This window comes from Paroedura picta, chromosome 1, assembly GCF_049243985.1.
Source record: "Paroedura picta isolate Pp20150507F chromosome 1, Ppicta_v3.0, whole genome shotgun sequence".
In the NCBI taxonomy this organism is placed as follows: domain Eukaryota; kingdom Metazoa; phylum Chordata; class Lepidosauria; order Squamata; family Gekkonidae; genus Paroedura; species Paroedura picta.
This window is the reverse complement of record NC_135369.1, coordinates 91,127,935-91,153,632: the sequence shown is the minus strand read 5'-3', so window position 1 is coordinate 91,153,632 and position 25,698 is coordinate 91,127,935. Positions and strand designations below refer to the sequence as shown.

Sequence of the window (25,698 nt, the reverse complement as noted above, 5' to 3'; positions counted from 1 at the left end):
TGATACCATCACCTCCCGGAATCTGGACACGATACTCTGTTTGATACAGCCCAAAATCGCATTTGCCTTCTTAGCCACTGAGTCACACTGCTGACTCATGTTCAATGTATGGTCTACTAAGACTCCTAGATCCTTTTCGCACATGCTACTGCCAAGATAAGTCTCCCCCACCCTATATTGGTGTATTTGGTTTTTCTTACCTAAATGCAGAACTTTACATTTGTCCCTATTGAACTTCATTTTATTCAGTTTAGCCCACTTCTCAAACCCATCAAGATCATCCTGTATTCTGTTGCTGTCTTCAGTTGTGTTTGCTACCCCTCATCTGCAAATTTAATAAGTATCCCCTCTAATCCCTTATCCAAATCATTTATAAATATGTTGAACAACACAGGCCCCAGGACAGATCCTTGGGGTACTCCACTTGTCACTCTTTTCCAAGAAGATGCTGAACCATTAACAAGTACCCTCTGGGTACGATTTGTCAACCAGTTATTGATTCACCTGACAGAATTAGGATCCATACCGCATTTTACCAACTTGTGAACAAGAATATCATGTGGAACCTTATCAAAAGCTTTACTGAAATCCAGATAAACTGTCCATGGCATTCCCCGGATCCAGCAATGTAGTTACTTTTTCAAAAAGAGAGATAAGGTTGGTCTGACATGACTTGTTCTTGCAAAACCCGTGCTGAGTCTTAGAAATCACAGCTTTCAGTTCCAGCTGCTCAAGGACCGAGTGTTTGAGTATTTGTTCCAAAATGTTGCCAGCTACAGATGTCAAGCTGATGAGTTGTTAATTACCCGGATCCTCCTTTTTCCCTTTCTTGAAGATGGGGACAACATTTGCCCGCCTCCAATTGTCTGGCTCCTCACCTGTTCTCCAAGAAGTATCAAAAATAACGGACAGAGGTTCAGAGATGTACCCTTTTTAGTACCCTTGAATGCAGTTCATCTGGCCCAGAAGACTTTGTTTCATTTAAAGAAACAAGGTGTTTGTGGATTTAAAAAACTAGGTGTTTGTGGATCTTGTCATATTGGCCTTCCTGGAATTCATCCATGCACTCACTTCTCTATATTATATTGTTAATAAATTATATTATCTTATATATTACATATTTTATATGCAATTGCTGCTTTCTTGTTGTAAATAGTTTTCAGGAAAGGGCAGAATAGAAATCTAATAAATAAATACAGGTGGACTTGGCCATGTTGGCAACTTGACATATTGATAAGGACAACATTTGAAGAACTTCATTAAACTTCTAAAGATCTAAAGACAATAAAACCAAAATATTCATATACTAAAATTTAGCTTCCCTTGTTATAGCTCACTAACTATTGTGTTCCTTGAAAGGTTGCCAACTCTGGCTTGGGAAATTTCTGGAAAATTTATTCCTCTCAGAACCGTACAGCAATCCCATCTTGCTTTTCCAGAGGCTAAAGTATCCATGTGCCACAGTTCATACTATGAACCATCTCAGGCTGTCTGCAGCAGTAGTTTGTAGCTCCTGTAGATATTCTTGTAGCTCTTGCAAGTAAGTGATGACATCTCTGTCCTCAGTGGACTCTCTGCCCTTCCATGTCTCCTTCAGGAAGTCTCTTTCAGGTAGCATAACCCATTGCTGTCCTCTCCTACAAATTCCAGCCAATTTTTGAGAATGGCTCTGCCACTAGAGGTATGGCTGGGTTGCAGAGATCCCTTAGCTTTGTCTCTGGCCTTCCCCACTAACTGACCCACTGGAAAGGTCTTGCAAAAGTCCTGCATGTTCTTTCCAGTAGAACCTGGCTTGCAGCCTATCTTGAGTCTTATCTATGCCCAGCATAGGTTTTGCATGGGCTATCTGAAGGATCTGCATTCTTGGCTTGATGAAAATGAATTGAATGAATATTAAATAATCATGTTGGGAGCAGTTAAACTATTTTAACACAAAATAGCACTAGTAAAATGTAATTGTGAGATGTTTAAGCCAGTGGTCCCCAACCCCCGGTCTGGGAACCGGTACCAGTCCGTGGATCAGTCGGTACTGGCCGCGGCTCCTCCTCGTCCTCCTCCCCAGCTGCTGCCTCGGGGGCTGCCCTGCCACTCTGCCACCGCCTCACCTTTGATGCTCTCCAGCGGCTACCATGGCTGGGGCTCCCCCTCAGCATGGCACTGCCCAGTGGGCAGCGGGAAGTCAGGAGCACCGGCGGGAAAGCAAGTGGAGCAGGGGCTCAGGCCGTGGCAACATCCCTCAGCAAAAGACTACCCCCCCCCGGGCCTCAGTAAAATTGTCAAGCATTGACCGGTCCCCGGTGATAAAAAGATTGGGGACCACTGGTTTAAGCAACTCTTCCTTTTATACAGAGCGTTCATCTGAGATTAGCTCTTTAGCATCTGCTGTTTCTCTGCTGCTCTGACTGACCCTTTTTCTGCTGTTGTGTTTGCTTCTTTGTGTTTTCTCCAAACACAACCACCACATTTTGACATGCATGTCCCTAGGTAGGCTTTATCACTTAATTCCAATAGGCCTGGGTGCACAGAGCTTGTAAAGATGCACCCATGTGACAAAAAAGATAATTAGAAGCAAAAGTCTGGGGTTGCTTGTAAGAGTGGCTTGCTGCCTTCTTAGAAAAACCCGATTATTTCCTGGCAAGTGTACAGATTTTGCATTTGTGCAACACTGTCTCAGAAATAAAGTACCAATAAATGGGTGAAATTTATGTGAGCCCAACATCCTTTTGGTAGAAAGAATATAATGTTTCAATTTTATAAGGCTTTCTATTGCCATTGTCAATTCACAGCCCACCCACCCTCCTCCAAAAAAAAATAAAACCCAGCACCAGCAAGTTTTGGGTAAAACTGTTCTAAACCAATTCAGGTTAAGAACTGATTCACACAGGATTTAAACAATTAATGTGCACTCTGAGATGTCCTTTAACAAATATAAACATTTAAAGTAGCCAGTACCATGTAATTAGGTAAAATAAAATATGTTGTAGTTCATGGGTGCTTACCTGGTATTTGAAAATAGCTTGACACACAGATTTAAGGTTTGTTTGTTTGTTTGTTGGACAGTATAACAAATGAAGGTAACAATAATAATAATATCAATAATAACAACAAACAGAGGAGATAACATTTTAACAGGGCAAACAATCTAACAGGCCTGTGGTTGGTCAGATCCATTGCATGGGTTCAAAGAGGGAGGTTTGGGGGCCCAGTAAATGCTGTTTAGTTTCTGTCAATCTCAACCTAATGCCTGGTGGAGGAGCTCCCTTTTGCAGGCCCTGCTGGACTGGTTTAGTTATGTTAGGGTCCTGATCTCCTCTGGGATAGTGTGCAGGTTGGACAAACGCTTGGACCCTTCCTACCCAACCATAGGACCTCCATCTTTGAAGGACTGAGCTTCAGCTGCTAGAACCCAGGGCTTTGAGTGCAGCTCACTGCTTCCAATTCCCCAAACATGCTATTGATTTGCCAGTTCATGCGTGGGTTTTTTGCCATCTATTTATCCAGGTGCATGCACTGCCTAGTGCCATCAAGGAATGGGCTGTGGGGATCGCAGCAGATTGTGAGCATAGGCAGCAGGAAGGCTTGTGAACATAGCAGGGGAAAATGCCCAGGCAGGAAGTAAGACTCTTGGGTGAGCAGGTAGGAAGTGAGCTGCTTGGAAATTCTCTACTCAGGGTCAATGAAAATCTGCAACTTGTCCTGGTCACAGATGAGCATCGGCGAATGTCCTGGCTCTGGCTGGATTAAGGAAGGTCTTCCTTGGAGAGGAACAAAAGATCATTTCATCCAAGCAGGGGAAATCCTGGGTGGATACAAAGGCTAGAAACTTCACACATGACACAGGCAGGCTGGTAAGGGACATTGAGGCACAATCAGTAAAAGTCATCAAGTTCACCTAGAGGCTTGATAGTAATTAGACTTTGCATTTGAGACCATTTGCATTTGCAGATGATATTACATTGGTGGACCTAGGGGGTGCCCAGCTTTGTGACCTTCACTGTGATGGGTATAGATGATTCCTCAGTAGGTCAGTCTCCTGCCCAAGATCTATGGAGAGCCCTGACCTCACCTTCTCCAGAGCAAGGAATTGAAACACCCTAAGAAGCAAACTGGATCAAACCTAGGGTGATGCTTCCTAGAAATGATGGATTCCAATATTGAGCTTCAGATAAAGAAGGTGAGGGCAGGAAAGGGAAATGGAACAATTTGGAAATCGCCCTTGTACCCCTTAGTTGCATATCTATAAGGTGCATATTCTATAACAGTGGTCCCCAACCCCTGGTCTGGGGACCGGGACTTGTCTGTGAGTCAGTCGGCACCAGGCCGCGGCTACTCCTCCCCGGCACTGCTGCCTTGGGAGCGCCCTGCCACTCTGCTGACGGCTCACCTAAGGTGCTCTCCATCAGCCGCCATGGCTAGAGCTCCCCCTTGGCGTGGCACTGCACAGCGGGCGACAGGAAGTCAGGGGTTCCGGTGGGAAAGCAAGCGAAGCAGGGGCTCAGGCGGTGGCGATGTCCCTCGGCAAAAGACTATCCCCCCCCCCCCGAGCCTCAGTAAAATTGTCAAGCGCTGACCGGTCCCTGGTAATAAAAAGGTTGGGGACCACTGTTCTATAAGAACTCAAGGGCTTGAAATGTTAAGCGTGATTGCCACCATTAGCAGAACAGCCCACCACTGCTCAGGTGGAGTGACATCTGGCATGGCCCAAAGGAGAATCTTCTTCCCATGCTTCAGCAGCTCAGTAGGAACAATGTATCATCACAGTGGAGTGTGGCATGGGACAAGGGTGGGGTCACACTCCCTGGGCCAGCTTTAAAAGAGCAGCCAATCCTGGCAAGTGACCTCTTACTTTCCTATGCCATTGGGATTTTTCCCTGCCCTCCTATCCTTTAACATATGTCAGTCAAGGTTTTTATTAGTTTGTCCTTACTCCATGCAAGATGTGTTTGTTCTTCGATTTGTTACTTTTTGTAACAGCTGGAGGTTTGGTCATGGGTGGATCCCATGGGGCTTCCAGGTTGGGAGCCTCCATAAGAGGCTGGGTATGCATGACAGTGGCATCTCCCCAGCTGGGAGATTGCTGTTTGCATTTCAGGTGCCTAGGGAGAGCTCCAAGAGAGGCTGATACCCATAGGGCTTCTGCACATCTCTTCCCTGGGTGCCAGCAGACCTGATGGGTAGGGGATGTTTGACCTGGATGTTGCTCAGTCTCCACAGGCGGGACTGCTGCTGGTTTTTCCCTTCATTCCCTGTGGTTGGCTGGCTGCAGGAAAGGGGAGGGTTTTGGTTTGGTTTTGCCTACATTATGCACCTTTGCATGTGCATATCTATAAAACCATGGTCTTTCAAGCCAAAAAGAGAAATTTGTGTCTTCTGTGTTCCCAGAACAGTTCCCCTGCCCAGCAATTTCCTATCTTTCCTTTGCTTCTTTATTTGTTGTTCATTTGGTAAGGTATGTTTTTCTCTTCTGGTTAATTAGCAGAGCCATATTTTTCTGCATATTTTAGAGTCCCTTGAATAAGTAAAAGCCACTGTCACTGAATATGTATGGATGCATGCACACATACACATACACACATTTGGTGGAGAAAGCATTCGAGGAGTGAAAGCATTGGGTTTACAAAACAATGCTGGTGACCCCCGAATATTTAAGATACAGGAAGGGCTCCTGCCATGCTAAAGCTCCTTATAAGATACATTTAGAGTTTTTATTCACCAAAGCTCATTGAAAAGTCATAGGAAGATCTAAAGGCAATGTATTAAGAAGAAAACACAGTATAAAATTGTATTTCATGATTTCCATCTGAAGCACTAAAAGGGAAAGATGGTAATGTATATTTTTATGTTTGAAGTCCAGTGATCATTCCACTGTGTCTGTTGAGTCCAACCCAGTGCCTGATGTTAAAAAAAATGGATAAAAATCAGCTCAGGGAATTATAGTATGTTGTAAAAAAATGCCAGGATTAATAAAAGAGCAATGGCAGGACCTTTATTACTCTCTTCTGTACCTGCCAGACTGTGAGTCATCTCAGTTACACACATTGTAGAACTGGGGTCCCATTTAATTGGATCAGGATTATGGGCAGGGAGGTCTCTTAAATACATATGGTATCATTGATCAAATCTGTGTTTCACATCCATCCAGCATTAGCACAAAAGGTACACTGTTAAGTTTGTCATTTGATTTTCATTTCTAGTTGCTTGTAAGATCATTCCTCAAGTCTACAGTGATATACAGCCCAGCCACAGCAAATGTGTAAAATGAAGACTGAAGTCTATTACATTTGCTCATTTTTATGGCAGGTTGTAATTAATAGCAGCGGCTTTCATTATCTGATTTAGGAGAGCTGCATCACTTGACACAGAAATGGAAAAGGAAGATTTGTTGGACAAGACTAAGGGTTGTTTGCTAGCCTGCTATGCTAAAAAGGATACCAGCTGCCATGGACTCTATGGCCTAGAGATGCAGTAAAAGTTTATTGTAATAAAACGGTAATCAAGTGAACATATCAGGGGACAGACTGTCCATTCAGAGGATGCTGATAGACCTGTATCAAAACAATCGCTGCATGTTCCATAAGAGCTTTGGGATCAGGATTTTCTATCACATGATGTCAAAGTTCTGGATGTGTGCTCATCAATGCCTTCAGAGCATGATTACATCCAATGGAAGCAAAACTGGCGATGACTGGGAGATAGGGCAACATCAGCAACAGTGTATGTTTCCCAAATCTCGGAGATCTAGACTAAGTATGAAGAGCAGATACTGAACCAAGATGTTGTGAAGGCTGTAAGAATCTCAGATCTTATTTACAAGTGCAGTGAGAGAACAGCTTCTGTATGACCTGTTTCCCTGCTATAGGAATGCTCACCTGACAATTGTGTCCATGTGACCAGGATCAGTAATGCTGGCCTCCCCTGTATGGAGAGAAGGCACCAATAGCATGGGAAAGACCCATCTAATTTACATAATCCATGCAATAGATTATTCCCAAGTGTACACCTGCAGTATGTTAAAAGCAGACAGACTCACAACTAGGCTTCTGGGTTAATAGAAAGTTTTATTGGAAGTAGTTCTGAACACTCTAACGTCTGAAGTCGAATCTAATCGATACACGGCAAGCAAGCAGTTATCAATGCATTCTTCCCGCCCAAATGTCCCCTCTTTCCCTGGGTGGAATGACCCCCACTGCCAGGTGCCTTCCTGGGTTTCCTGCCAGACCGTCTCTGGCTCCAGCCATCCTTGGTGAAATCAGTAACCTTCTTTGTAGATAACAAAGTAGAGGGCAACGTTTGCAAGGAAGTGTCACAGCAGGAGAGAATACACAATGTAGTGTGAAATAGCTCAGGGTTATAAAAAAGGTTACAAAGATTCTGCAAGCACACCAAACCAACATGGAGTTTCTCTGGTCAATCTCAAATCATGGCAGAGATCAGGGGGCTGATCCTGACATTCCGCCCTTCCAAGAGGGTCTCCCCCCCTTTCACCCACCATCCACTGGTCTGGGACATTGAGGAAATTTACAGTGGAATTCCCTAACGAGTCTAGGAGCCCACACATGTCCCGACTCCACCCACTCTCCGTCTCCCATGGGAAATTCCTTCCAGTCCACCAAATACTGCAGTTTCCCCCTATGACATCGAGAGTTCAACATCTAGTTCACTTCGCAGTGTGTGTCCTTGTCCACAAAAACAGGGATGGGAGCAGCAGGAGCAGGGTGCCAATCATCTGGAGGCGGGGCTTTTTTCAGCAAGCTGGAATGAAAAACAGGATGAACATGTCTATAAGTCTTAGGCCGATCCAATTCTACAGTCACAGCATTGATTAGGCGCTTGACAGTAAAGGGACCCACAAACTTAGGTCCCAACTTGCGGGAAGGCTTCTTTGTGGACAAATAGGCAAAGTCCCCCACAGCCCAGGAGGGAGCAGCCACCCTCTTCCTGTCCGCTTGGGCTTTGTAAGACTATTTGGTTTCTTCCAAACAGTTCACAATTTGTGGCCAAATTGTGTGCTTCTGGGTGTGCTTCTGAGCCCGGGGGCAAGGCCACACCGTGGAGGAGGGGAGAAAGGAGGAGGGGTTCCATTAGGGCTCTGATCTCCCAGGGAGCTCATTCTACCCTGAGAGCCAGGGCCAAGAAGATCCTGGCTCTGGTTTAAACCAGGCATACTTCTTTAGGGCCAGGGATCCTTAACTGGTTGGTGTTACTAGATCAAAGTGCTCTCTTGGGAATGAATTCAGAGAGGTGGTCCCTCAGATACACAGGGCCCATACCACATAAATCCTTAAAGGTTAGAATCAAGACTTTGAACTGGATCTGGAATTAAACCAGGAACCTATATAGCTTCTACAAAACAGATCTTATATGGGATTTCCATGGTGCTCATGTGAGAACCTAAGCAGCTGCGTTTTGAACAAGCTGTAATTTCTGGTGCAGGGTCAAAGGCAGGCCCATATACAACAAATTACAGTAATCAAGTCTGGAGGTGACCGTTGCATGGATCACAATTTCTAGAGGTTTGGGGGCCAGGTAGGGCACTAGTAGCTTTGCTTCGCACAGGTGGAAAAATGCCAGCTGTGCTACCTTCTTGACTTGAGCCTCCATAATTAAAAAGGCATCAAAAATCACTCTTGGGATCCTGGCTGACTGTGCAACTGTAAGCTGCACCCTGTCCAGCCTGGGAAGGCATGCATCCTGATCTGGTTCCTTTGTTCCCAGCCAGAGGATTTCCATGTTTGAAGGGTTTGGTTTGAGTCAGCTTGCTTTGAGCCACTTCATCACAGCTTTCAGACACTGGACTAATGCACTTGGAGGGGCATCTAGCTGATCATCCATCAGGAGATAGAGCTAGATGTCACCTGCATATTGGTGATACTCAAGCCCAAAGCTCTGGACTAGCTGAGCAAGAGGACACATAAAGATGTTAAAGGACGTTGGTGAGACAACCATATCCTATGGAACTCCACAAGTGAGTGGCAGTAGTGTGACTGATTCTCCCTGATTGTGACCTCTGACCTCAACCATGGAGGAAGGAGGTTTGACAAGCAAAAAACTCCTGGTCTACCATATCAAACACTGCTGTGAGATTGAGTAACATCAGAAATGCTGACCCACCTCAGTCCAGTTGTCACTGGAGATCATCCATCTGGGTTGGATAATTGTGGAAGTGGAGGGCTATGGGCTTTCTCTTCAGGTGGAGGGAGAGTAAACAGACAATTAGGACTGCACGTCCCACACTCAGGTGGATTGATTTCCCCAGCCTCCAAGCATCTTGTGGAAGTTAAGCCCTGGTCCACATTTCTTACCATGCGGTGTCTTGTTGAGGGCTGGACTCTATGAGTAGTTGCAGTGTTTGTGTATTTTGGTGCACTTTGATGTCTGCAATTCTGAATTTTCAGTTCTCTGTCTGTGTGGTGATGATAGGCAAAATTCAGACAGGGAATGCCTGGGATTAATAACTCTCGCTCGGGTCTTACCGACTCCTTACCATTTTCCTTTGTGTGAGTTTGACACAGGCTGCTCTGTTTTCTCTTATAATGAAATGCAGCTGCAGATAGCTGCTACTTTTACGGAGCCATGGCACTGGGGAAGAAGGTGCTTAATTCTTTCCCCATGATATTTTTTCTTATAAAAGGCTCTTCCTTCTGGCAGCTGTTTCCCCTGTGAAGAAATTCCCCTGTGTGGTAAGCAGTAGTTACGGAAGCACTATTTCCATCATGAAAATGACTTAAGGGGAAAGCACTAAATATCCCTTTCTCAGTGTCACTACGCAGATCAAATTGGCAGCTTCCTTCAAATACATTTCATTTCTAAATAGAATGCTAGAAAAGGCAGTCATGGGACTCCCATGTAACATGCAGTTTAACTCAACTTCTCCTTAATAATTACTGGATGTGGAGTTTACACAACATTTTGGGAATGATACTGTTTATGGATGGTAGTTATGTCATCTTTGAAGTTGAGTCTCTGTGGATTCTGTGCAAAGAGTGTTGTAGCTTTGGGATTTTGTTATACTTCAGCAAAGCTGGTCTAATTATTAGTTAATGCCTTTTTCTGATCATTTTGATAGTATATACAGGAACTTCACAAAGCCATTCTGTCATTGAGGAAGTTGTTTCTGATGGTCTGAGGCCAAATTGGCAGCTATTTTTAGGTTGCTGCTCTAGCCTGTGTCATCCCTTGAAACAAGATACTGTAACTTTTTAAAAGGCAGCTAATGAGATTAAGGAGCAGTAAAGCTGAAAAGGTTAGTCTTCCTGACCTTTCATGGAGGCCTACCTGTCTTAATGAATTCAGTAGCTGTGACAATTCTGCTGAAGACATTGGATTCCACATTCCCTTTGCATCGCAAGAGAAAACATCTTCTCAGACTTATTGAATAACTGACTAATGGCACGGAGGTGAACAGAAAAAAAATCATTTAGTACTGTCGTAACCTCCTTAAGTAGAGGAGAAGCAGAGGTCTCTGTGACAGCAGAAAATACAGTTGTAAAGGCAGGTAGACTGTATGTCACTAGTCTTTAGAGGGGCCTTCACAAGGGATAAATAAGGAGTAAATAAAGATATATTTTTAAAAAACACCATAAAAGTACAATCTGCTATATTTTTAAAGAGCTAAATTCTAAACTGAACAAAGGAGCTAGGCAATAGCATCTTTGTGAAAATGGTTAATTAAATGCAGATTGTAGACTACTGAATACCTTGTAAAGAGTAAAGAGAAATGTACAGGCAAACACATAGATGGCCACACAGACACATTGTACAAGAGAAAGAGAGAGCACACAGCACAGAGTTCTTAATTTCTAGGAGTGGCAAATCTGGACAGAGGGTGGGACCAAAGGCCAAGATTCAGAAAGCCGGTTGAGAAATAAATTATGTAAAGAATATTTTTATTATGTAAATTAACCCTAAATATATCACAATTAACTAATTAATTAAAACAATCTCTACATCTATTGCTAGGATTGTTAAGCAATTAATATATTTCTTCTAATTGATGTTGTGTTCATAAACTCATTGGTAGGGATGGGCACAAACCAGTTCATGACCCATTTTGTCTTTCTTGAACGTTTACCGGACTTTTGTCCAGTTTGGCTGTTCAGACCACTTAAACCTGACAGCATAAGCTGTAAGGTTCAAGAGACTGCAAGCCATTTAACTCATCAATTTCACAATCCCCCACTTTCAAGTGAGGGGAAGTGAAACAGATTGGTGAAATGGCCCGCATCCATTACAGACTAACAGACAAGCACACCCGCCATTTCATTGGCTGGTTTTGCTTCCTCCCACTTGAAAGTGTGGGAATGAAACTGATCCATGAAATTACTGCCAGCAGTTTAACCATTCCACAGAAAGAGCTCTCCCAGCCAGGTATGCATGCAATGGTGAGTTACCTCACTGCCAGATTCTGGGGACAGTTCTTCTGTCCTGTTAGGCCAGCGGTTCTCAACCTGGGGGTCACAACCCCTGGGGGGGGGTCGATTGACACTTTTCCCAGGGGCTGCCCTCCTGCCACCACCCGTGCCATGCTGCCACCACGCCAGAGCCATCACAGAGGCACAGTAGCCTTGGTGGTGGCAGCCACGGTAGTGGCAGCGGTGCAGTTGCAGCAGTGGTATGGTATTAGCAGCAGCAGAGGCCTCGGCGACCCATAGGGGGTCACAGCCTTAGGAAGTTTGAGAACCACTGTGTTAGGATGAAATGGCTGTGAAACATTTCAGCAGTCAGTTTTGTTTGCCCCCACTCAGAGGGAGTGAAACTAACCCATGAAATGGCTGCCAGTCATTTAAACCTAACACTGAGGTGGATAAACCCATCCACTGTTAGATTTAAATGGCTGCAAGTTATTTAACCCATCCACTTAACTCCTCCCCCAAACAGGGGGAAGCAAAATGGATTAGTGAAATGACTCACAGCCATTTAAACCTAACAGCTGACAGGAAATGAGAAGAAAACAAAATTGATTCATGAAATGGCTACCAGCCATTTAGACCTAAAAGACTGCCAGGTCTACCCATGAGATGTTACATTGAAATGGCTGCCAGTCCTTTAAACTTTGAACCCTTCCTGGATGGTTCCCCTTCTTCTCCCAATCATGGCAGACTGTGTCTAGGCGAAAGGAGGTCTGAACAGACCAGTTTGGTTCAGGAAAATTCTTTCCCAGTTCAATTCAGGGTTTAGTTTGTAGGGCTACCCAAACCTTGAATAGAACTGGGATTTTTAGATTCTTGCCCATCTCTATTCATTGGTTATAATATTGATTCTTATATTATTAAGGGCATTTCTGCATATTAGTAAAAATAGCATCTTGCTCTTGGAATGGCAAAGCGCTAAATAATATTGTGCCTCCCAGGCTCTCATCGCCTTTTGGCTGTCTTGCCTTTGTCTGCCTCCTTTTTGCATGTCTTATCCACCTCACCTACTTCTGGAAGTGGCAGAAGAGAGCAAATTGCCTTATGTGTCACGCTTCTGCCTGTCAATCAATTTAGGCAACCAATCCCCTTCCTCTATATTCTGATACAGTTCAAAGGTCTCGCAATGCCGGCTAATATATATATATATATATATATATATATATATATATATATATATATAAAATCATATGTCTCTGCAATGCCTAGAATCATAGATGCATAGTGCTTCTGAACGCCACCCCTTATGGGATCATGAAGGACCTGATTTGGCCGCTTCGGTTTCAGCGCCCATGGAAGTCAATGGAAGACTATAATGGGAATGTCAGGGTTCCCACCTTTCCCAGAGCCTGGGGGAGTTGGGGTTTTGTGTACATTCTCCATACTTTTAGAGTATCTCCAGGAGGCTCTTTCCTGACTCACCTCCAAATTTCAAAATTATTGGTCCAAGGGGTCCATATCTAGGGGCTCCCGAAGAGGGTGCCCCCATCCCTCCATTTTATTCAATGGAGACGACTCTCTGGATAATCAGCCACAGCCTGAATAGACAGAAGTTTAACTTTCTGGTCTCTTGCAACACCCAGTGGTTATTATGATGTAGCAGGAAGCTGTCTCCAAGAAGCAAAAAAAAAAAAAAAAAAAAAAAAAGCACCAAGTCAGTTGTGTAAAAGCCTGCCATGGATGAGCTATCATTTTCTCCTATTAATTTTTCTCTCTTTTGTCAATGCTCATCTAAGTAGAAGCAACTGTATAAGGTGTTGCTGATGTTATCAGTGATTTAATAAAACTCCTTTAATATAATTCCTTACAAGATTCTGGTGAGGTTCACACCTGGCATCAATGTGCTTTGGAGGCTTTCTACACTTAGAAAAAAACTTGTTAGGAGCCCTGCGTGTTCCACAGTCCAATCCAAAACAGCAGAACATAATCCCACACAGTGCCCTTTCTTAGGACCAACCAAGTGACACATAACAGCGTGCAAGTTTTCTCCTTCTCCCCTCATTTTTAACATTCTGCCATCTAACCCAGTGAGGAGTCCGGATGAGCTTGAGAACTTCAACAATGTTTTACCCAAAAACAAACTACTATCCACCTAATATCTTTTATTTCCAACCAAAATTTGACAAAACAATGTATTTATTTATAAACCACTTTCCCAGCAAGCCTGCTCATCTAAAAACATACATCAATAATACATTTAAAACAATACATTGAAAATTAAAATATTTAAAACCTATCAGCATTTTAAGACAGTATCCAACATCAACAGTCCTAGTTTTGAATTGCCCTCAGTTCTCCTGGAACTAGTCTTTATACTCGGGGGTATCTCTAATGGGGAGGGCCAGTAGTTCTCCAAAACTCTTTAACTCTTTAATAAGTGGTATATTAAAAATAAAATGTTGGGAGGGGAGATGTTTCAGGCTATGATTTTGAGGACTTTTCTGGCCAGCATTTATAAACACAGTGCAACCTGACAAGCAGATATATATGATGCCTTTGACATCAGGTTGCACTTTCTTCCTGTAAGCAAGCAAAATGAAAAATGGTGTCTCTCCACTGAAATCCCAAAGGCTGTCAACTTTCTTTTGTATCTTTTTGATACCAAATATGATTCCCTTGTAGGATAAAAGCAAAGGAATTACTTGATAGTCTTTGTATTAACAATTTTGGAGATAAATTTAAAGTGATACATGAGGTATAAAGTGAAATAAAACCAATAGGGTAGTTTTACTTCATGTTCTGGGTAAATTCCATATGCACTGTCTCCTCTTAGTTCATTCTCTTCCAGCTGCCAAATTTCTATGACCTAAATTTAAGTAATTCCAAAACAACTTCTGTATACCATGTATTAGATAATTTTTAATTGGTTCTAGAAAAAGATATTACATCGTTTTGTCAGTCTGTCTGGTTGGTTGGTTGACCACCACCCCCAGCCAGCTGGCTCGATGTGGTTTACATTAATATAAAATAATATAAAATAACCAAATCCAACTCTCACCCACCTGCCCCTCACCTCCCCCCCCCCCTTGTAGCTCAATGGCCAATAGGTAGCCACGAAAGCCTCACACCTCATAGCAGGATGTTCAGAAGAGGGACCTTGTCAATATTCCACCACACAGGGCTCAACCAAACGCCTGATGGAAGAGCATCATTTTATAGGTCCTGTGGAACTGTGAAAACTCTGACAGGGCCCTTAGGCTTTGTGAGATCATTCCCCAGAAATGCAAGATGGAACAGTAATTGTCTAGGTCCCACAGATAAAGCTTTTTTTCTTTCTTTTTTTTTCAGTAGAGGGTGAACCACTGACGCCTTCAACACATCTGGAAACTCTCCTGATGGAAGCTCTTTCTCTGGATTTTGCCTGGGCTAATATAGCTGTTTACTGGAAGCTTGTTTGATGTTTGTAGTAATAGGTCTAAAAGTGATGAAGGTCTTGATGTATTTCAGATCTGTGTTATATTTTTGTGCTGGATTGTTTGTGACTTTATAATTTGTAAACTGCTTCAATTTATAAGTTCCAGTAAGCAAAAACTGCCCCATGCCAACCTGGAATAAAGATATGACTCGGTATTGGAGCTGAAGTAAGGGCCTCAATGAAACTTGATTGCCTGATCTGTAAAATATTTAACTAAATGTTACCAACCTTATTTCAGGGTAGGGGCCCCTTTTTGAAAAGTGATCTTACACTAGTCATCTTACTGGAGCAACTCCACCCTCCCAGACCCAAAATTTCAAAACACTAAACTCGCTATAAGTTGCTTACCATTATGAAGAAGCTGGTTTTTGTACTCTACTTTTCACTCCCTAAGGGAGTCTCAAAGCAGCTTACAATCACTTTTCCCTTCCTCCACTCACAACAGATCCCTTGTAAGGTACGAGAGGCTGAGAAAGCTTTGAAAGAACTGTAAATGGACAAAGGTCAGCCAGCTGACTGCATGTGGAGGAATGGAGAAACAAAACTGGTGCTACTGATTAGAGGCTGCCAGTCTTAACCACTACACCACACTGAGCATAGATTAAAGATGCTCTTAGAAGGCCTGTGGGCATCATCATGCCCCATTCCCAGACTAATAAGCCCACCAGTCATGATGTAAGTCAGGTTACCTCCCACCATACTCTATTCCCCAAGTCTCCTCTTTTCCATAATGTGCATTGATCCTCCTGCCTGTTTCAGCCTATTTGTGCAGAGCAGTTTCATAACAGCAACTGAATTGATTCAGTCTTCCATCTGACATCACAGCACAGAGTAATTACAAAACCTACAATCTGAGACTAGAAGGTAAAATGTTCCTACTCTGCTCTTTCCAGCAACTGGCTAAACCTATGCTGTCACACATTAGGTAGATGAGAGTTGCTGCTGCAGCCAAAAATGTAGGAGGCGTGTGATTATACATCATCTCAGCAGCACATTTCACTGACTCTCCATTCTTCTAAGGCAGGCTTTCTCAACCAGGGTTTTATAAAACCCTGAGGTTTCACAACAGCCCCAGAGGGGTTTCACCAGTTGGGTGGGAGTTCATTAATTTGTATATTTTTAATTTAAAAATTATCAGGTGATGTGGTGTGGGAGAGAGGTGGGGGTAACAGAGTGGCATAGACCTGCCCTGGACCTACTTCTGCAGGCTTCCACTGCAGGCTCCCTTGGTGAAAAAGATCAAACTGGTAGCCAGCCCAGAGTCCAGGTATGGTTCTGTTCACAAATCTTCTGACAATATTTATGTGTTGCTTCTTCCTGTTCTGTGGAAGTGACCAGGTGCTGTCACATCCGGTGAGGGTGTCTGAGTGATGTCAGTTTTGGTGACATGTGACTTCTGGGGCATGGCAGGAAGTTGTGGCCTGCTGACATCACTTCCAGGGTTTCTCAAAGCCTGACTAATGTTTCAGGGGGTTCTCAACAGTGAAATAGTTGAGAATAAGGTGTGAAGGAAAACATGTTCCCCTTACTGCACAAGGCAAAATTGGGGAGACTGATGTTATTGCTAAATGATTTGTGGGATTAATTTGTAAATGAATCATCAGTTGAACATCAACACTTTGCAACTTGCAAGGACTTGTTTTGTTTGTGCTCATATGCATGAGAAATGTACCTGGTGGTATTAATGTGGCAGGCAGCAAGCCTCCCCACAGTAGCTACTTTACCAAGAATGTACAAAGCAAAATAACAGTAATTAAAGAAGATTCACAGCCTGGAAAAGTGCTTGCCTGAGCTTACTAGCCACCAGCACTGAAAGCCCATTCAGTTTAGCAGAACAGGATACTTTATCTTCATGATGACAATTCAGTTGCACCACTCAACCTTCTTAACACTACATAGATCATGTCCTTATTACCTGTATCCCTGGAAGAACATTATCATGCTGTACAAGGTCAACTGGCACATCACTAACAATTATTTCCTTTGACCACTAGTGCCATTACTCAGCAACTAACATTACATTTTAGCTACACACAGTACGATTTCAAGTCACTCCCACATCTTAAAAACTGTTGGAAGCAGAACAAAAGCTCATTATAACCCCTGAGAAAGACAAGAGTACTTTCATATATGCTCCCAGGTCCTCAGCTGTATTTATAAAACCCTGTTTCTCAAAAAGTGCAATGTATTTTATAACTGTTCAACTGCAGTATTTTAAGAGATGGGCGTGACATGGGAGCAATCGCAGGTTGGAAAAATCTAAGAGGGAGAAACAAGAGGACTTTGATTTTATATTAATGCCTATTATGACTAAAAGCAAAACTATATGGATTGGGAGCATTACAGTTCATAACTTTAGAATATTTATATGTCATATCTTCATGAATGTATCCTTGAAAGCTTAGAATAAACCTTCTAAACTTGTAATCAAACAATACAAATATCACAACAATAATCATACAATAGCAATTGACAAAGGTTGGCTCCTGATTACAAGACACTTTCTGGACACTGAAAATAAGATGATATTTCTGGCCATCAAATTGCAGTGTAACAACATAATTAGCATATGGGAATTTGGAATAATTTCATATTTATAAACTTTATAGGTGCTAGTTTTTGAAATATTAGAGGCCTCAAATTGTTTTATCTGGCCTTCTGGTTCACCAATTTTTTTGAAAAAAAGTTTCCCTAATTGATTTATATGATACTACTGGAATTTTTAAAGTAAAGACTAGATAGTCATCTGACAGAAATGCTGATTTTATGAACTTAGGCAGATGGTGAGTGGGTGGGCAGGAAGGGATGAGCCAGTGTCTGTCTTTTGTGGCTCTTCCTTGCATACCCAGGGAACTGCTAATTGCCACTGTGGGATGGCAGGTGAATTTCCTCCAGGCCAGGCTGGATTCTGGAGATATTTGGTGGAGGGATCACTTGGGCATGAAATTGGGGTCACTGTGGGTAGTCAGGTAGTTGTGAGTTTCTGCAAGGTGCAGAGGGTTGAACTAGATGTCCCTGGAGGTTTCTTCCAGCTCTATGATTCTGTGATTCTATTATAACACAGCTTTTCTTCTTCTTTTTCTTTCAGAGGTCCATAGTCCTAAATATGTCTTTTTATGTAAAGGAGCCAACAATTATTGCATTTATTGTATATTTTACATATGCTGGTTTTATTTGACGCCTGACCATTGATAAAGGTGGTAACGCCAAAATGTGTCTGGTACGTGCAGGCATTAGCATGTATGTATGGATTGATTGATTTTATTAAGGCTATACTAAAAGCCTTGGGTTTCTAACTTGATTAATAAATCCTAGTACTAAAATTTTGTTTCACACTGTATAGTCTTAAGTTCATTACCCAGAGACTGGAGCCAAGACAAACCTGGGAAAAAAATAACCTGCAGTAAAAATTGAAAATCTTTTTTTTTTAATACATTTAAAAATCTCCAAAATGATAACAGGATGATCTGTAGCTTTAAGAAACAGATGGCCTCAGTGAATGTTGCTAGACAACTGCAACAGTTTTGCCGGTCTTCAAGGCTTGGTTTCTGCCCGAAAAAAACAAGAGGAGAGGAGGGCTCTTTCCACGGCTGTTTGGGCCTTTGAAGGAGACATTCAACCAGAGCCAGCAGCAACAGCCAGGCAACTTGCTACCATGTTACTTCGCTTACTCACTCAGTCTTCGTTGCTTGCTGCATATCATTAGCAGCCACCTGACAAAAGCAAGAATGGTGAAGTAATTAGATTTTCATACTAGGGTCTCAATCACTTCATTAGGTGACCCTGGGGCAGTGCTACCTTCTCCTCCTAACTTACCCAACCAGCAGGGTCAGAATGACAATTAAGAGTACTAGGGCACCTCCCAGTGGGCCAGTGCCCCCCCCAGAACTACAAATAATGACAAATAAAGATCAGTTTAAAAAATCTGAGACATAAACAGTTACTTGACAAAAAAAATCAATGAACAGGGTAGGTGGGAAGAGTTTCTCCCAGAGGCTCCAGTAGTATTTGGTCAGTCCATGAGGACAATTGTTGAAATTTAAAAATCACCACAAATCAGATCTGAAAGAGTCAGAAGGGCACAACATTGGAGTGTGCCAGGTTGACAACAATAGTATCTGGATACCCATGAAAATTAAGTGAAGAAATAATATCTATTTCTGACTAAATGGCTACTATTCAAGACAAGCTAGTGTTCCTTCTTACTCTGGAATTAAATGTACATCTTCCCTAGCTATCAAGAAATCATCATTACATTATTTGTAGCTGCTCAGAAAGGGAAGGAATTGCACTTATCCTTCCCATTTCAACAAAACATAAAGATTAAGGTATCAGTTTCAAAAGAATAATGGAAGGCATTTTAGTTCAGTTTGGTCAGTTTATCAAATAATATTAGGAAGAAATGCCACGTATGAAGAGAAGGGCATACCTTGTCAAGGGCACATAACATGGACTTCCATCCATAGCATATCACCAACATTCTCTGCCCTTCTGTCAAAGAGGATATGAACTCTTACCCTTTGAGGCAGGCCTGCCAAGTCCCTGAAGCATACTGGCAATGCAGTCTGACTTACAAAATGATTTATAAAATCCTTTATTTAAAAATATGATGGGGACACTATGGCCCATTATGCACGGCCGCCAAAATGGCGATTTCGGGTCATATGGAAAATGCAGAGGGGGAAGACGCGAAGCAAACCGGTTATGCACGGGATGGGGCACAACGGCGGCAAAACCCAGAGCGGCGGGTGTCGAGGCATCGATGCAGAGCCAAGGGGAAGCGAGGCGAGTGTGCCTCTGTGTTGGCGAGCTTCGGAGGCGGAGGCCAGGAAGGGTGGAAGCAGCCTGTGCAGGCGTGGAGGGGGAGGGAGCATGTTTCCCCTTCCCCTTAGTTTACTCCCAGTTCGCCTCTCCCCTTCTTTGCTGCTCCGGTTCCTCTGCCCCATAGGTTTCCCCTTTATATTGTTTTCCCTACTTTAAGCTTTGCATTGTATTGCATATTTGTGCTTTGTTCATTCACACTGTTTTATAAAGTTTTTGTATTTTCTTAGAGACCTCGCCTCCGTTCTCGTTTGTGGTTGGGGTGTGTGTTTGGGAAAGGGTGGGAGGTGGGTGGCCAGCCTCTCTGCCATCCTTAGCCGCGACGATCCCCTCGCCCCCCTCCACTGTGAGATCTCCAACCGCCTTTCCGTCCATGTTCCCTTGGGTTCCCCCCGGCCTGCACCGCCGTTCGTTCCGACAGCCGCTTGAGCGGTCGCGCCGCCTCCGACCCTCCGACCTCCACGATTATGCACGCGGTCAATTCGGCGGTGCCTCCGGTTGTGCCCTGGTCGTCCGGGAAGCTGCGCTTTCTTCCGCGTTCCACTAACACGGCTTTTTCAGCAGCGTGCACCGAATCTGTGGCTGGTTGAAGCCGACTCCGTGCGTTATCGGTGATTTTAGTCGCCGCCATTCTACCCCGAACGCGTGCTAAAATCCCCGTGCATAATGGGTCTATGCATGCCAACTCTGGATCTTAATTCAGCAATTAGCAAGAGAATAGTTCTGAACGCTACATATACAGTTATCCAGGGGACCAAATGAATGATGATTAAGCCTCCTGGCAGGCTGTTTTGTTTCCTACACCTCTGACAAGTTGCCTCCTCCATTTCTCTCACCTGAGCACTGACAGCCCTAGCAGGCACACAACCCTTTACCAGCAGGTATTAGAGCTCCTTATAACTTTACTAATGAGACCAGCTTCACCAGTAAGGCATATTCTCCTTAGCTTCTTACCATACTGCTTTGGAGACTGTTTGGACACTCACATTGTGGAAGTCGCACCAGTTATGTTAGTCCTCTCCCTTTGAAAGATGATCAGGTAGGAAAGAAGAGTGCAGTTAGTCCTGCCCATTTGAAACTTGTAGCCAAACAATTCCAGAACAGCTAGATGCGAACCAGGGGCCCATGCAACACAGAGTTAGTGAAAAGACCCCTTCCTAAACAATCCATAGAGATCTTTATATCATACAATCATTTTGATTAAGGGGTGAGCATGTGCCGTTGGGCAGCTCTTCCACAAATCCATAGATCCCCACAATTGAGTTCACTGCAAACTTTCACGTTAAACATATTCCTCTTCCACATTTATAAAATATATATTCTAAAATGTTTTGACCATACTTAATTTTTCCTCAGCATAGAATCAGAATCAGAGTACCTTTATTGGCATAAAATTACAAAGCATAAAATGAAAATTTCAAACAGTTTCAGATGTAAAATCTATCGTAAAAGATTTTCATTTAAAATTGCCAGTAAAAACTTTGCTACTTTTATAATAGTTGCTGTGTCCCTCACATTTAGTATCATTTTAATCCAGTGTTTCTCATGAACACAGCTGAATTTCAATTTCTTCAGATGATTAGCTAACGGGCGATGAAATACTTCAAACTTAGGACACACCAGAAGTATATGGTGCAATGTGTCAGGGACACTACATCCATGTAAATAGTATCTCTCCTGAGGAGGGATCTTCAAAAATCTACCCCGGGTGACATTTGAGGGAAAGATGTTTAAGCAAGCTACTAGAAATGCTCTTCTTAATTGGTGTGTCTCCAAAATTTGTAGATACATGGGCATGGATTTGTAAGATAAGGGAATATCCCAGAAGCGGGGAGAACATACACTGTTGTTAGAGGAGCCCAGAATCTGGGTATCCTGATCTTCTAGTCTCTGTAATATTAGCTTTAGTATCATCCTTTCGTATTGCATGCTAAGGGATGAGAAGTCCAGACCCATAATTTGAAGTTTTTTTTGACATTTTGCCCAGCCAGCTGAAAGAATAAGGGTCACTCACAAGGTTAATTAACAAACTACCCGTATGAGCATGGAAATGAATTTTTAACCAGTATTTAAAGGACTGAGACCAAGCTCTGTTGGCCAAGTTCTGTTAGACGCTGTTGGCCAAGTTCTGCTACAAGTGTATGATTGGCCACACAGTTTGGGACTCCTAGCAGATTTCTGAAAAAGATTGGTTGTTCTCTAATTTGTTATTTCCTCAGCATAACTGATGCTGTTCCTTTCTCACAACTTGACTCATAAACCATACATGTTTTTATCAGCTGAAAATTATTGGTTATTGGTTATGCATGTGCTGGACTTTCAACATACTGTACCAAAGGTGGGGAAATGGTAAAATTAGAAAAACATTATGATGAAGGATGAATAAGCTACAAATGGCATTTGAAAGTTTAATTTTACTGTGGGTCGCATGCTGGAATATAAAAGATCTGGAGGGTGCATGACCCAAGAGCGTATGATGAATATCCTACAGGGGGCACTGGAGAAGATGTGTATTTAGCATCGTAAGAAAAGGAACTTCCTGATATTTTTCTAATACTCTCCTTCTATGTCCTGATTTGCTCATATGAAGATTTTTTACTCCTTTGAGCACACTTCTTCCTGCTTGCCTCCAGAACATACTGAATGAAAACAACAGATCAGTTACATAGGTCTCCCTCTCCTCTTTCTATACAACATTTGTTTCTTAAAACAACTATTTTATTCTTTTTAAGCCACCTGGTGTTCCAACTCTTGGCATATTTAAACTCTGCCAACATTGCAGATATTCAAGAAGAGGGAGAGGTTCCTTTCCTGTCATTTTATAGCAAATTGTGGTCATCAGAGATTTAGAATCATCATATGCTGAAGATTTATAGAAATGTTTCCCCAGCAACTGTGGGGAAGTTTCTTACCACCACTGACACCTTATTGATCATCAGATAACTGCACTGAAAGTATAATCTGTGAAAGCACCAATGTAATATATGGGACTCTTACAACTGTGCTCATTCACAGTTTCCATTCATTTCAATGGGACTTGTGCTAGAGAAATACTTAATGGAATGTGCCCAGCAGCTTGTAAACATACTTATTTACACTTAAGTACTAAGATGTTATGTCTGAAATGTCAGCACTTTAAATTGGGGGGTGGGGAGAGAACACCTTGAAAGCAGCAGTAATTTTTGTTGGTAGCCTAATAATCACAGAGAGTCATTCGAAATAACATATAAGTGTTGTAGAAAAACGCATCCCAAGTCTCTTCAATGAGCCAAGGCGTCATTCTTACTTGCTTCCTTATGGAATCAGTGCAGAATGCTATTGTTCTTCTGCACTTGTTGGGTAACATCGAGAAGGTCTGTTCAATTATAGTCATTTGGGCAGAAAATACTTTGATATGGCAGAAGGCAAGAGCTGGAAGAGCAGAATATTATTCTCAAAGTACAATAGAGGGGGAAAGGAGGAAACGCTAGGCTGGAAACAACCCATCATTAAACAGGGAGGGGCATTTCAAGCAAATGGTCTGCACAGAGCCGCATTTCAGCAGACCTCATAGATGGGCCACGATTCTCAGGGATTAGCCTCCTTACCCTACTGACATTAATAGCAGGCCATGCCTCTTCTGCCTCTTCAATTGTCTCTCCAAAACTTAAACAGGGGCCCTGTGTTTTGCTATAACAGATGTTTGACACAAATGATCCATTACTAAGTGGTAATTAATTTACCCAGGTAATTTACCCATTCACTAAAGCAGTCATCATTTACATCATGACAAGTGGGACGGAAAATTCTATACTACATTTGTGCCCAGTCAGAAATCTAGAGCAATGGAAAAGTAATGAATACCATAGTGACCAGCTACACCTGAGGTTACAAAGTCCTCTGAATGAGCTGCACCACAATTTTGGGTAAGTTGTCTCAGGGGAAAATGTCCTCCCACATTCTTGGGAATAGGCCATAGCTCAGGAGCTGGACATATGCTTTGTATGCAGAAGGACTCAGGTTCTGTCCTCAGATATCCGCAGTTTAAATGAGAAGGAGGGGAGAACCATGTATGCTACTTTGGGTTTCTTGAAGGAGGGGAGAGATTAAATATACACTACACATCTATGGTGTTGGGTTGAGTGTTGGTGCTAGGAAAAGCCCTTTTCTACTGAGAGTTGGAAGAGCCATTGTCAATCAGAGTACACAATGGAGGTGGAGGAACCAATAGCCTGATTCAATATCAGGCAGCTTTATAGATTGATGGAAACTTTCAATGCAACAAGTTCTCTTTCCCAAATTATCACCATGAGTTAAACCTCACATGTAATGTTAATATCTTTTGCCCAGACAGACATGCATCACATTACACTTATTTGCACTGTATTTCATTTTCCATGTTGTTGGCTGCTCTTGCAATCTGGAGGCATCATCTTGGAGTGAATCCTAATCTTCTTTGGTCATTTGTCATTCTGAATGAGTTGTACTTTCCCTTGAGGTACAGGAAAAAAGAAAGGAAATGTTCTGCACAGCCTAAGGCACAATGGCGCAGACCTCCCATCCTACTGAAATGAAGATTAAACACATATATGTAGAAGGAATACAATTTTACACTGTTTCTCTTCAATGACTTCCATCACCTTCTTGTTTTTGTTGTATAACATTTAAGACTGAACTTATATTTGGGGTGGGTTATCCAAGGACAGTGATGACTGTGAAAGAAGCAAATACTGTGATGGTGTTAATAGGGGCTGACAATAAAATGTCCCATAATGGCCATGCACAGATCCAAAATGTGGCTGCATTTCTGGAATACTGTATTTCAGTGGTCCCCAACCTTTTTATCACTGGGGACTGGTCAATGCTTGACAATTATACTGAGGCCCGGGGGGTAGTCTTTTGCCAAGGGACGTCGTTGCTGCCGCCTGAGCCCCTGCTCCACTTGCTTTCCCGCCGCCCGCTGGGGGGCACTGCCAGCAGCAGCTGCACAGTGCCACACAGAGCGGGAGCCCCAGCCATGGCAGCCGCCGGAGAGCATCAAAGGTGAGCCGGCAGCAGAGTGGCAGGGTAGCCCCCAAGGCAGCAGCCGGGGAGGAGGACGAGGAGGAGCCGTGGCCCGGTACCGACTGATCTACGGACCAGGACTGATCCCCGGACCGGGGGTTGCAGACTGCTGCTGTATGTGACTTCAGTTGTATTTTTCCCCCAAAAAAGAAATTAGAATGATCTCACGGGTAGGAGAATGGGGACATGTTTTTTTGTATATTTATCTATTCTATCTTTTCTTTCTGTATACCATCATATACAAAATAAAAATAATTTCTTTTTTTTTAAAGGGTACCATAGAGGCATAGAAGTGCAGAACTGGGCTGCTTGTCATGTTGTTGGAGCTCTTTCTCAATGGAGAAAGCCATAGAATTTGGGGCTTTTCAGTTTAGAAAAAAATTATAGAGGTGAATAGTGTTATGCATACTGCAGATAAAATGGATAGAGAGAATCCCCCTCCCTAATGCTAGAATTAGAAGGCACTCAATGCAGTTGATGGGCAGGAGAAGTGGAACAAGCAGAGAAAATATGTGGAAACATTTATTTGTTTACACAATTTGTATAGAATCATAGACTTGGAAGGGACCTTCAGGGTCATCTAGTTCAACCTCCTGCACAATTCAGGACACTCACAACTACCTGCCCACTCACAGTGACCCCAGTTTCATGCACAAGTGACCCCTCTTCATATTTACAACTGTGAAAGGCCATTTATAATTATGAGGAAGGCAAGATCCCCCTCCCCCCAAAAATGTGCATGTGTGTTACTATGTCCATGCGAGGTTAGACCTTGAAGACTGATCTAAACTCTCAATAAGAGATGTATAAATCCTGTGCAACCAGGGAACTGACATGATTAGTTTATACTGATAGATGTTTGAAAAGGGAATACAAAAACAGGAGGGAGTGATAAACCTTCCATCTCGGTTGATAAGAAATGCCAGGAATCAGACGAGGGCCTTAGGGCTTCTTAAAAGTTTCTGTGAACACAAGAAATAATACCGGGCAGTTGTCACTTTTTCTGAAAGC

General features: G+C 42.9%; 1 protein-coding gene across 4 annotated transcripts in view; it reads right to left on the bottom strand.

The window, feature by feature from the left end:
- Positions 1–17,835: 17,835 nt before the first annotated feature.
- Positions 17,836–25,698, bottom strand: part of C1H6orf118 (chromosome 1 C6orf118 homolog) — an 82,564-nt gene continuing 74,701 nt past the window's right edge. Inside the window, exons 10-11 of one of the 4 annotated variants that reach the window (XM_077347907.1) lie at positions 20,599–20,666; positions 18,513–18,536 (exon numbers count right to left, since the gene is read on the bottom strand). In XM_077347907.1, the coding sequence (XP_077204022.1) occupies positions 20,627–20,666 (40 nt within the window). In that variant the 3' untranslated portion in view covers positions 18,513–18,536; positions 20,599–20,626. Of the gene's footprint in view, positions 18,537–20,598; positions 20,667–23,915; positions 24,116–25,624; positions 25,650–25,698 lie in introns of those variants that run through there. The other 3 variants (XM_077347903.1, XM_077347910.1, XM_077347919.1) reach the window with 3 other exon arrangements.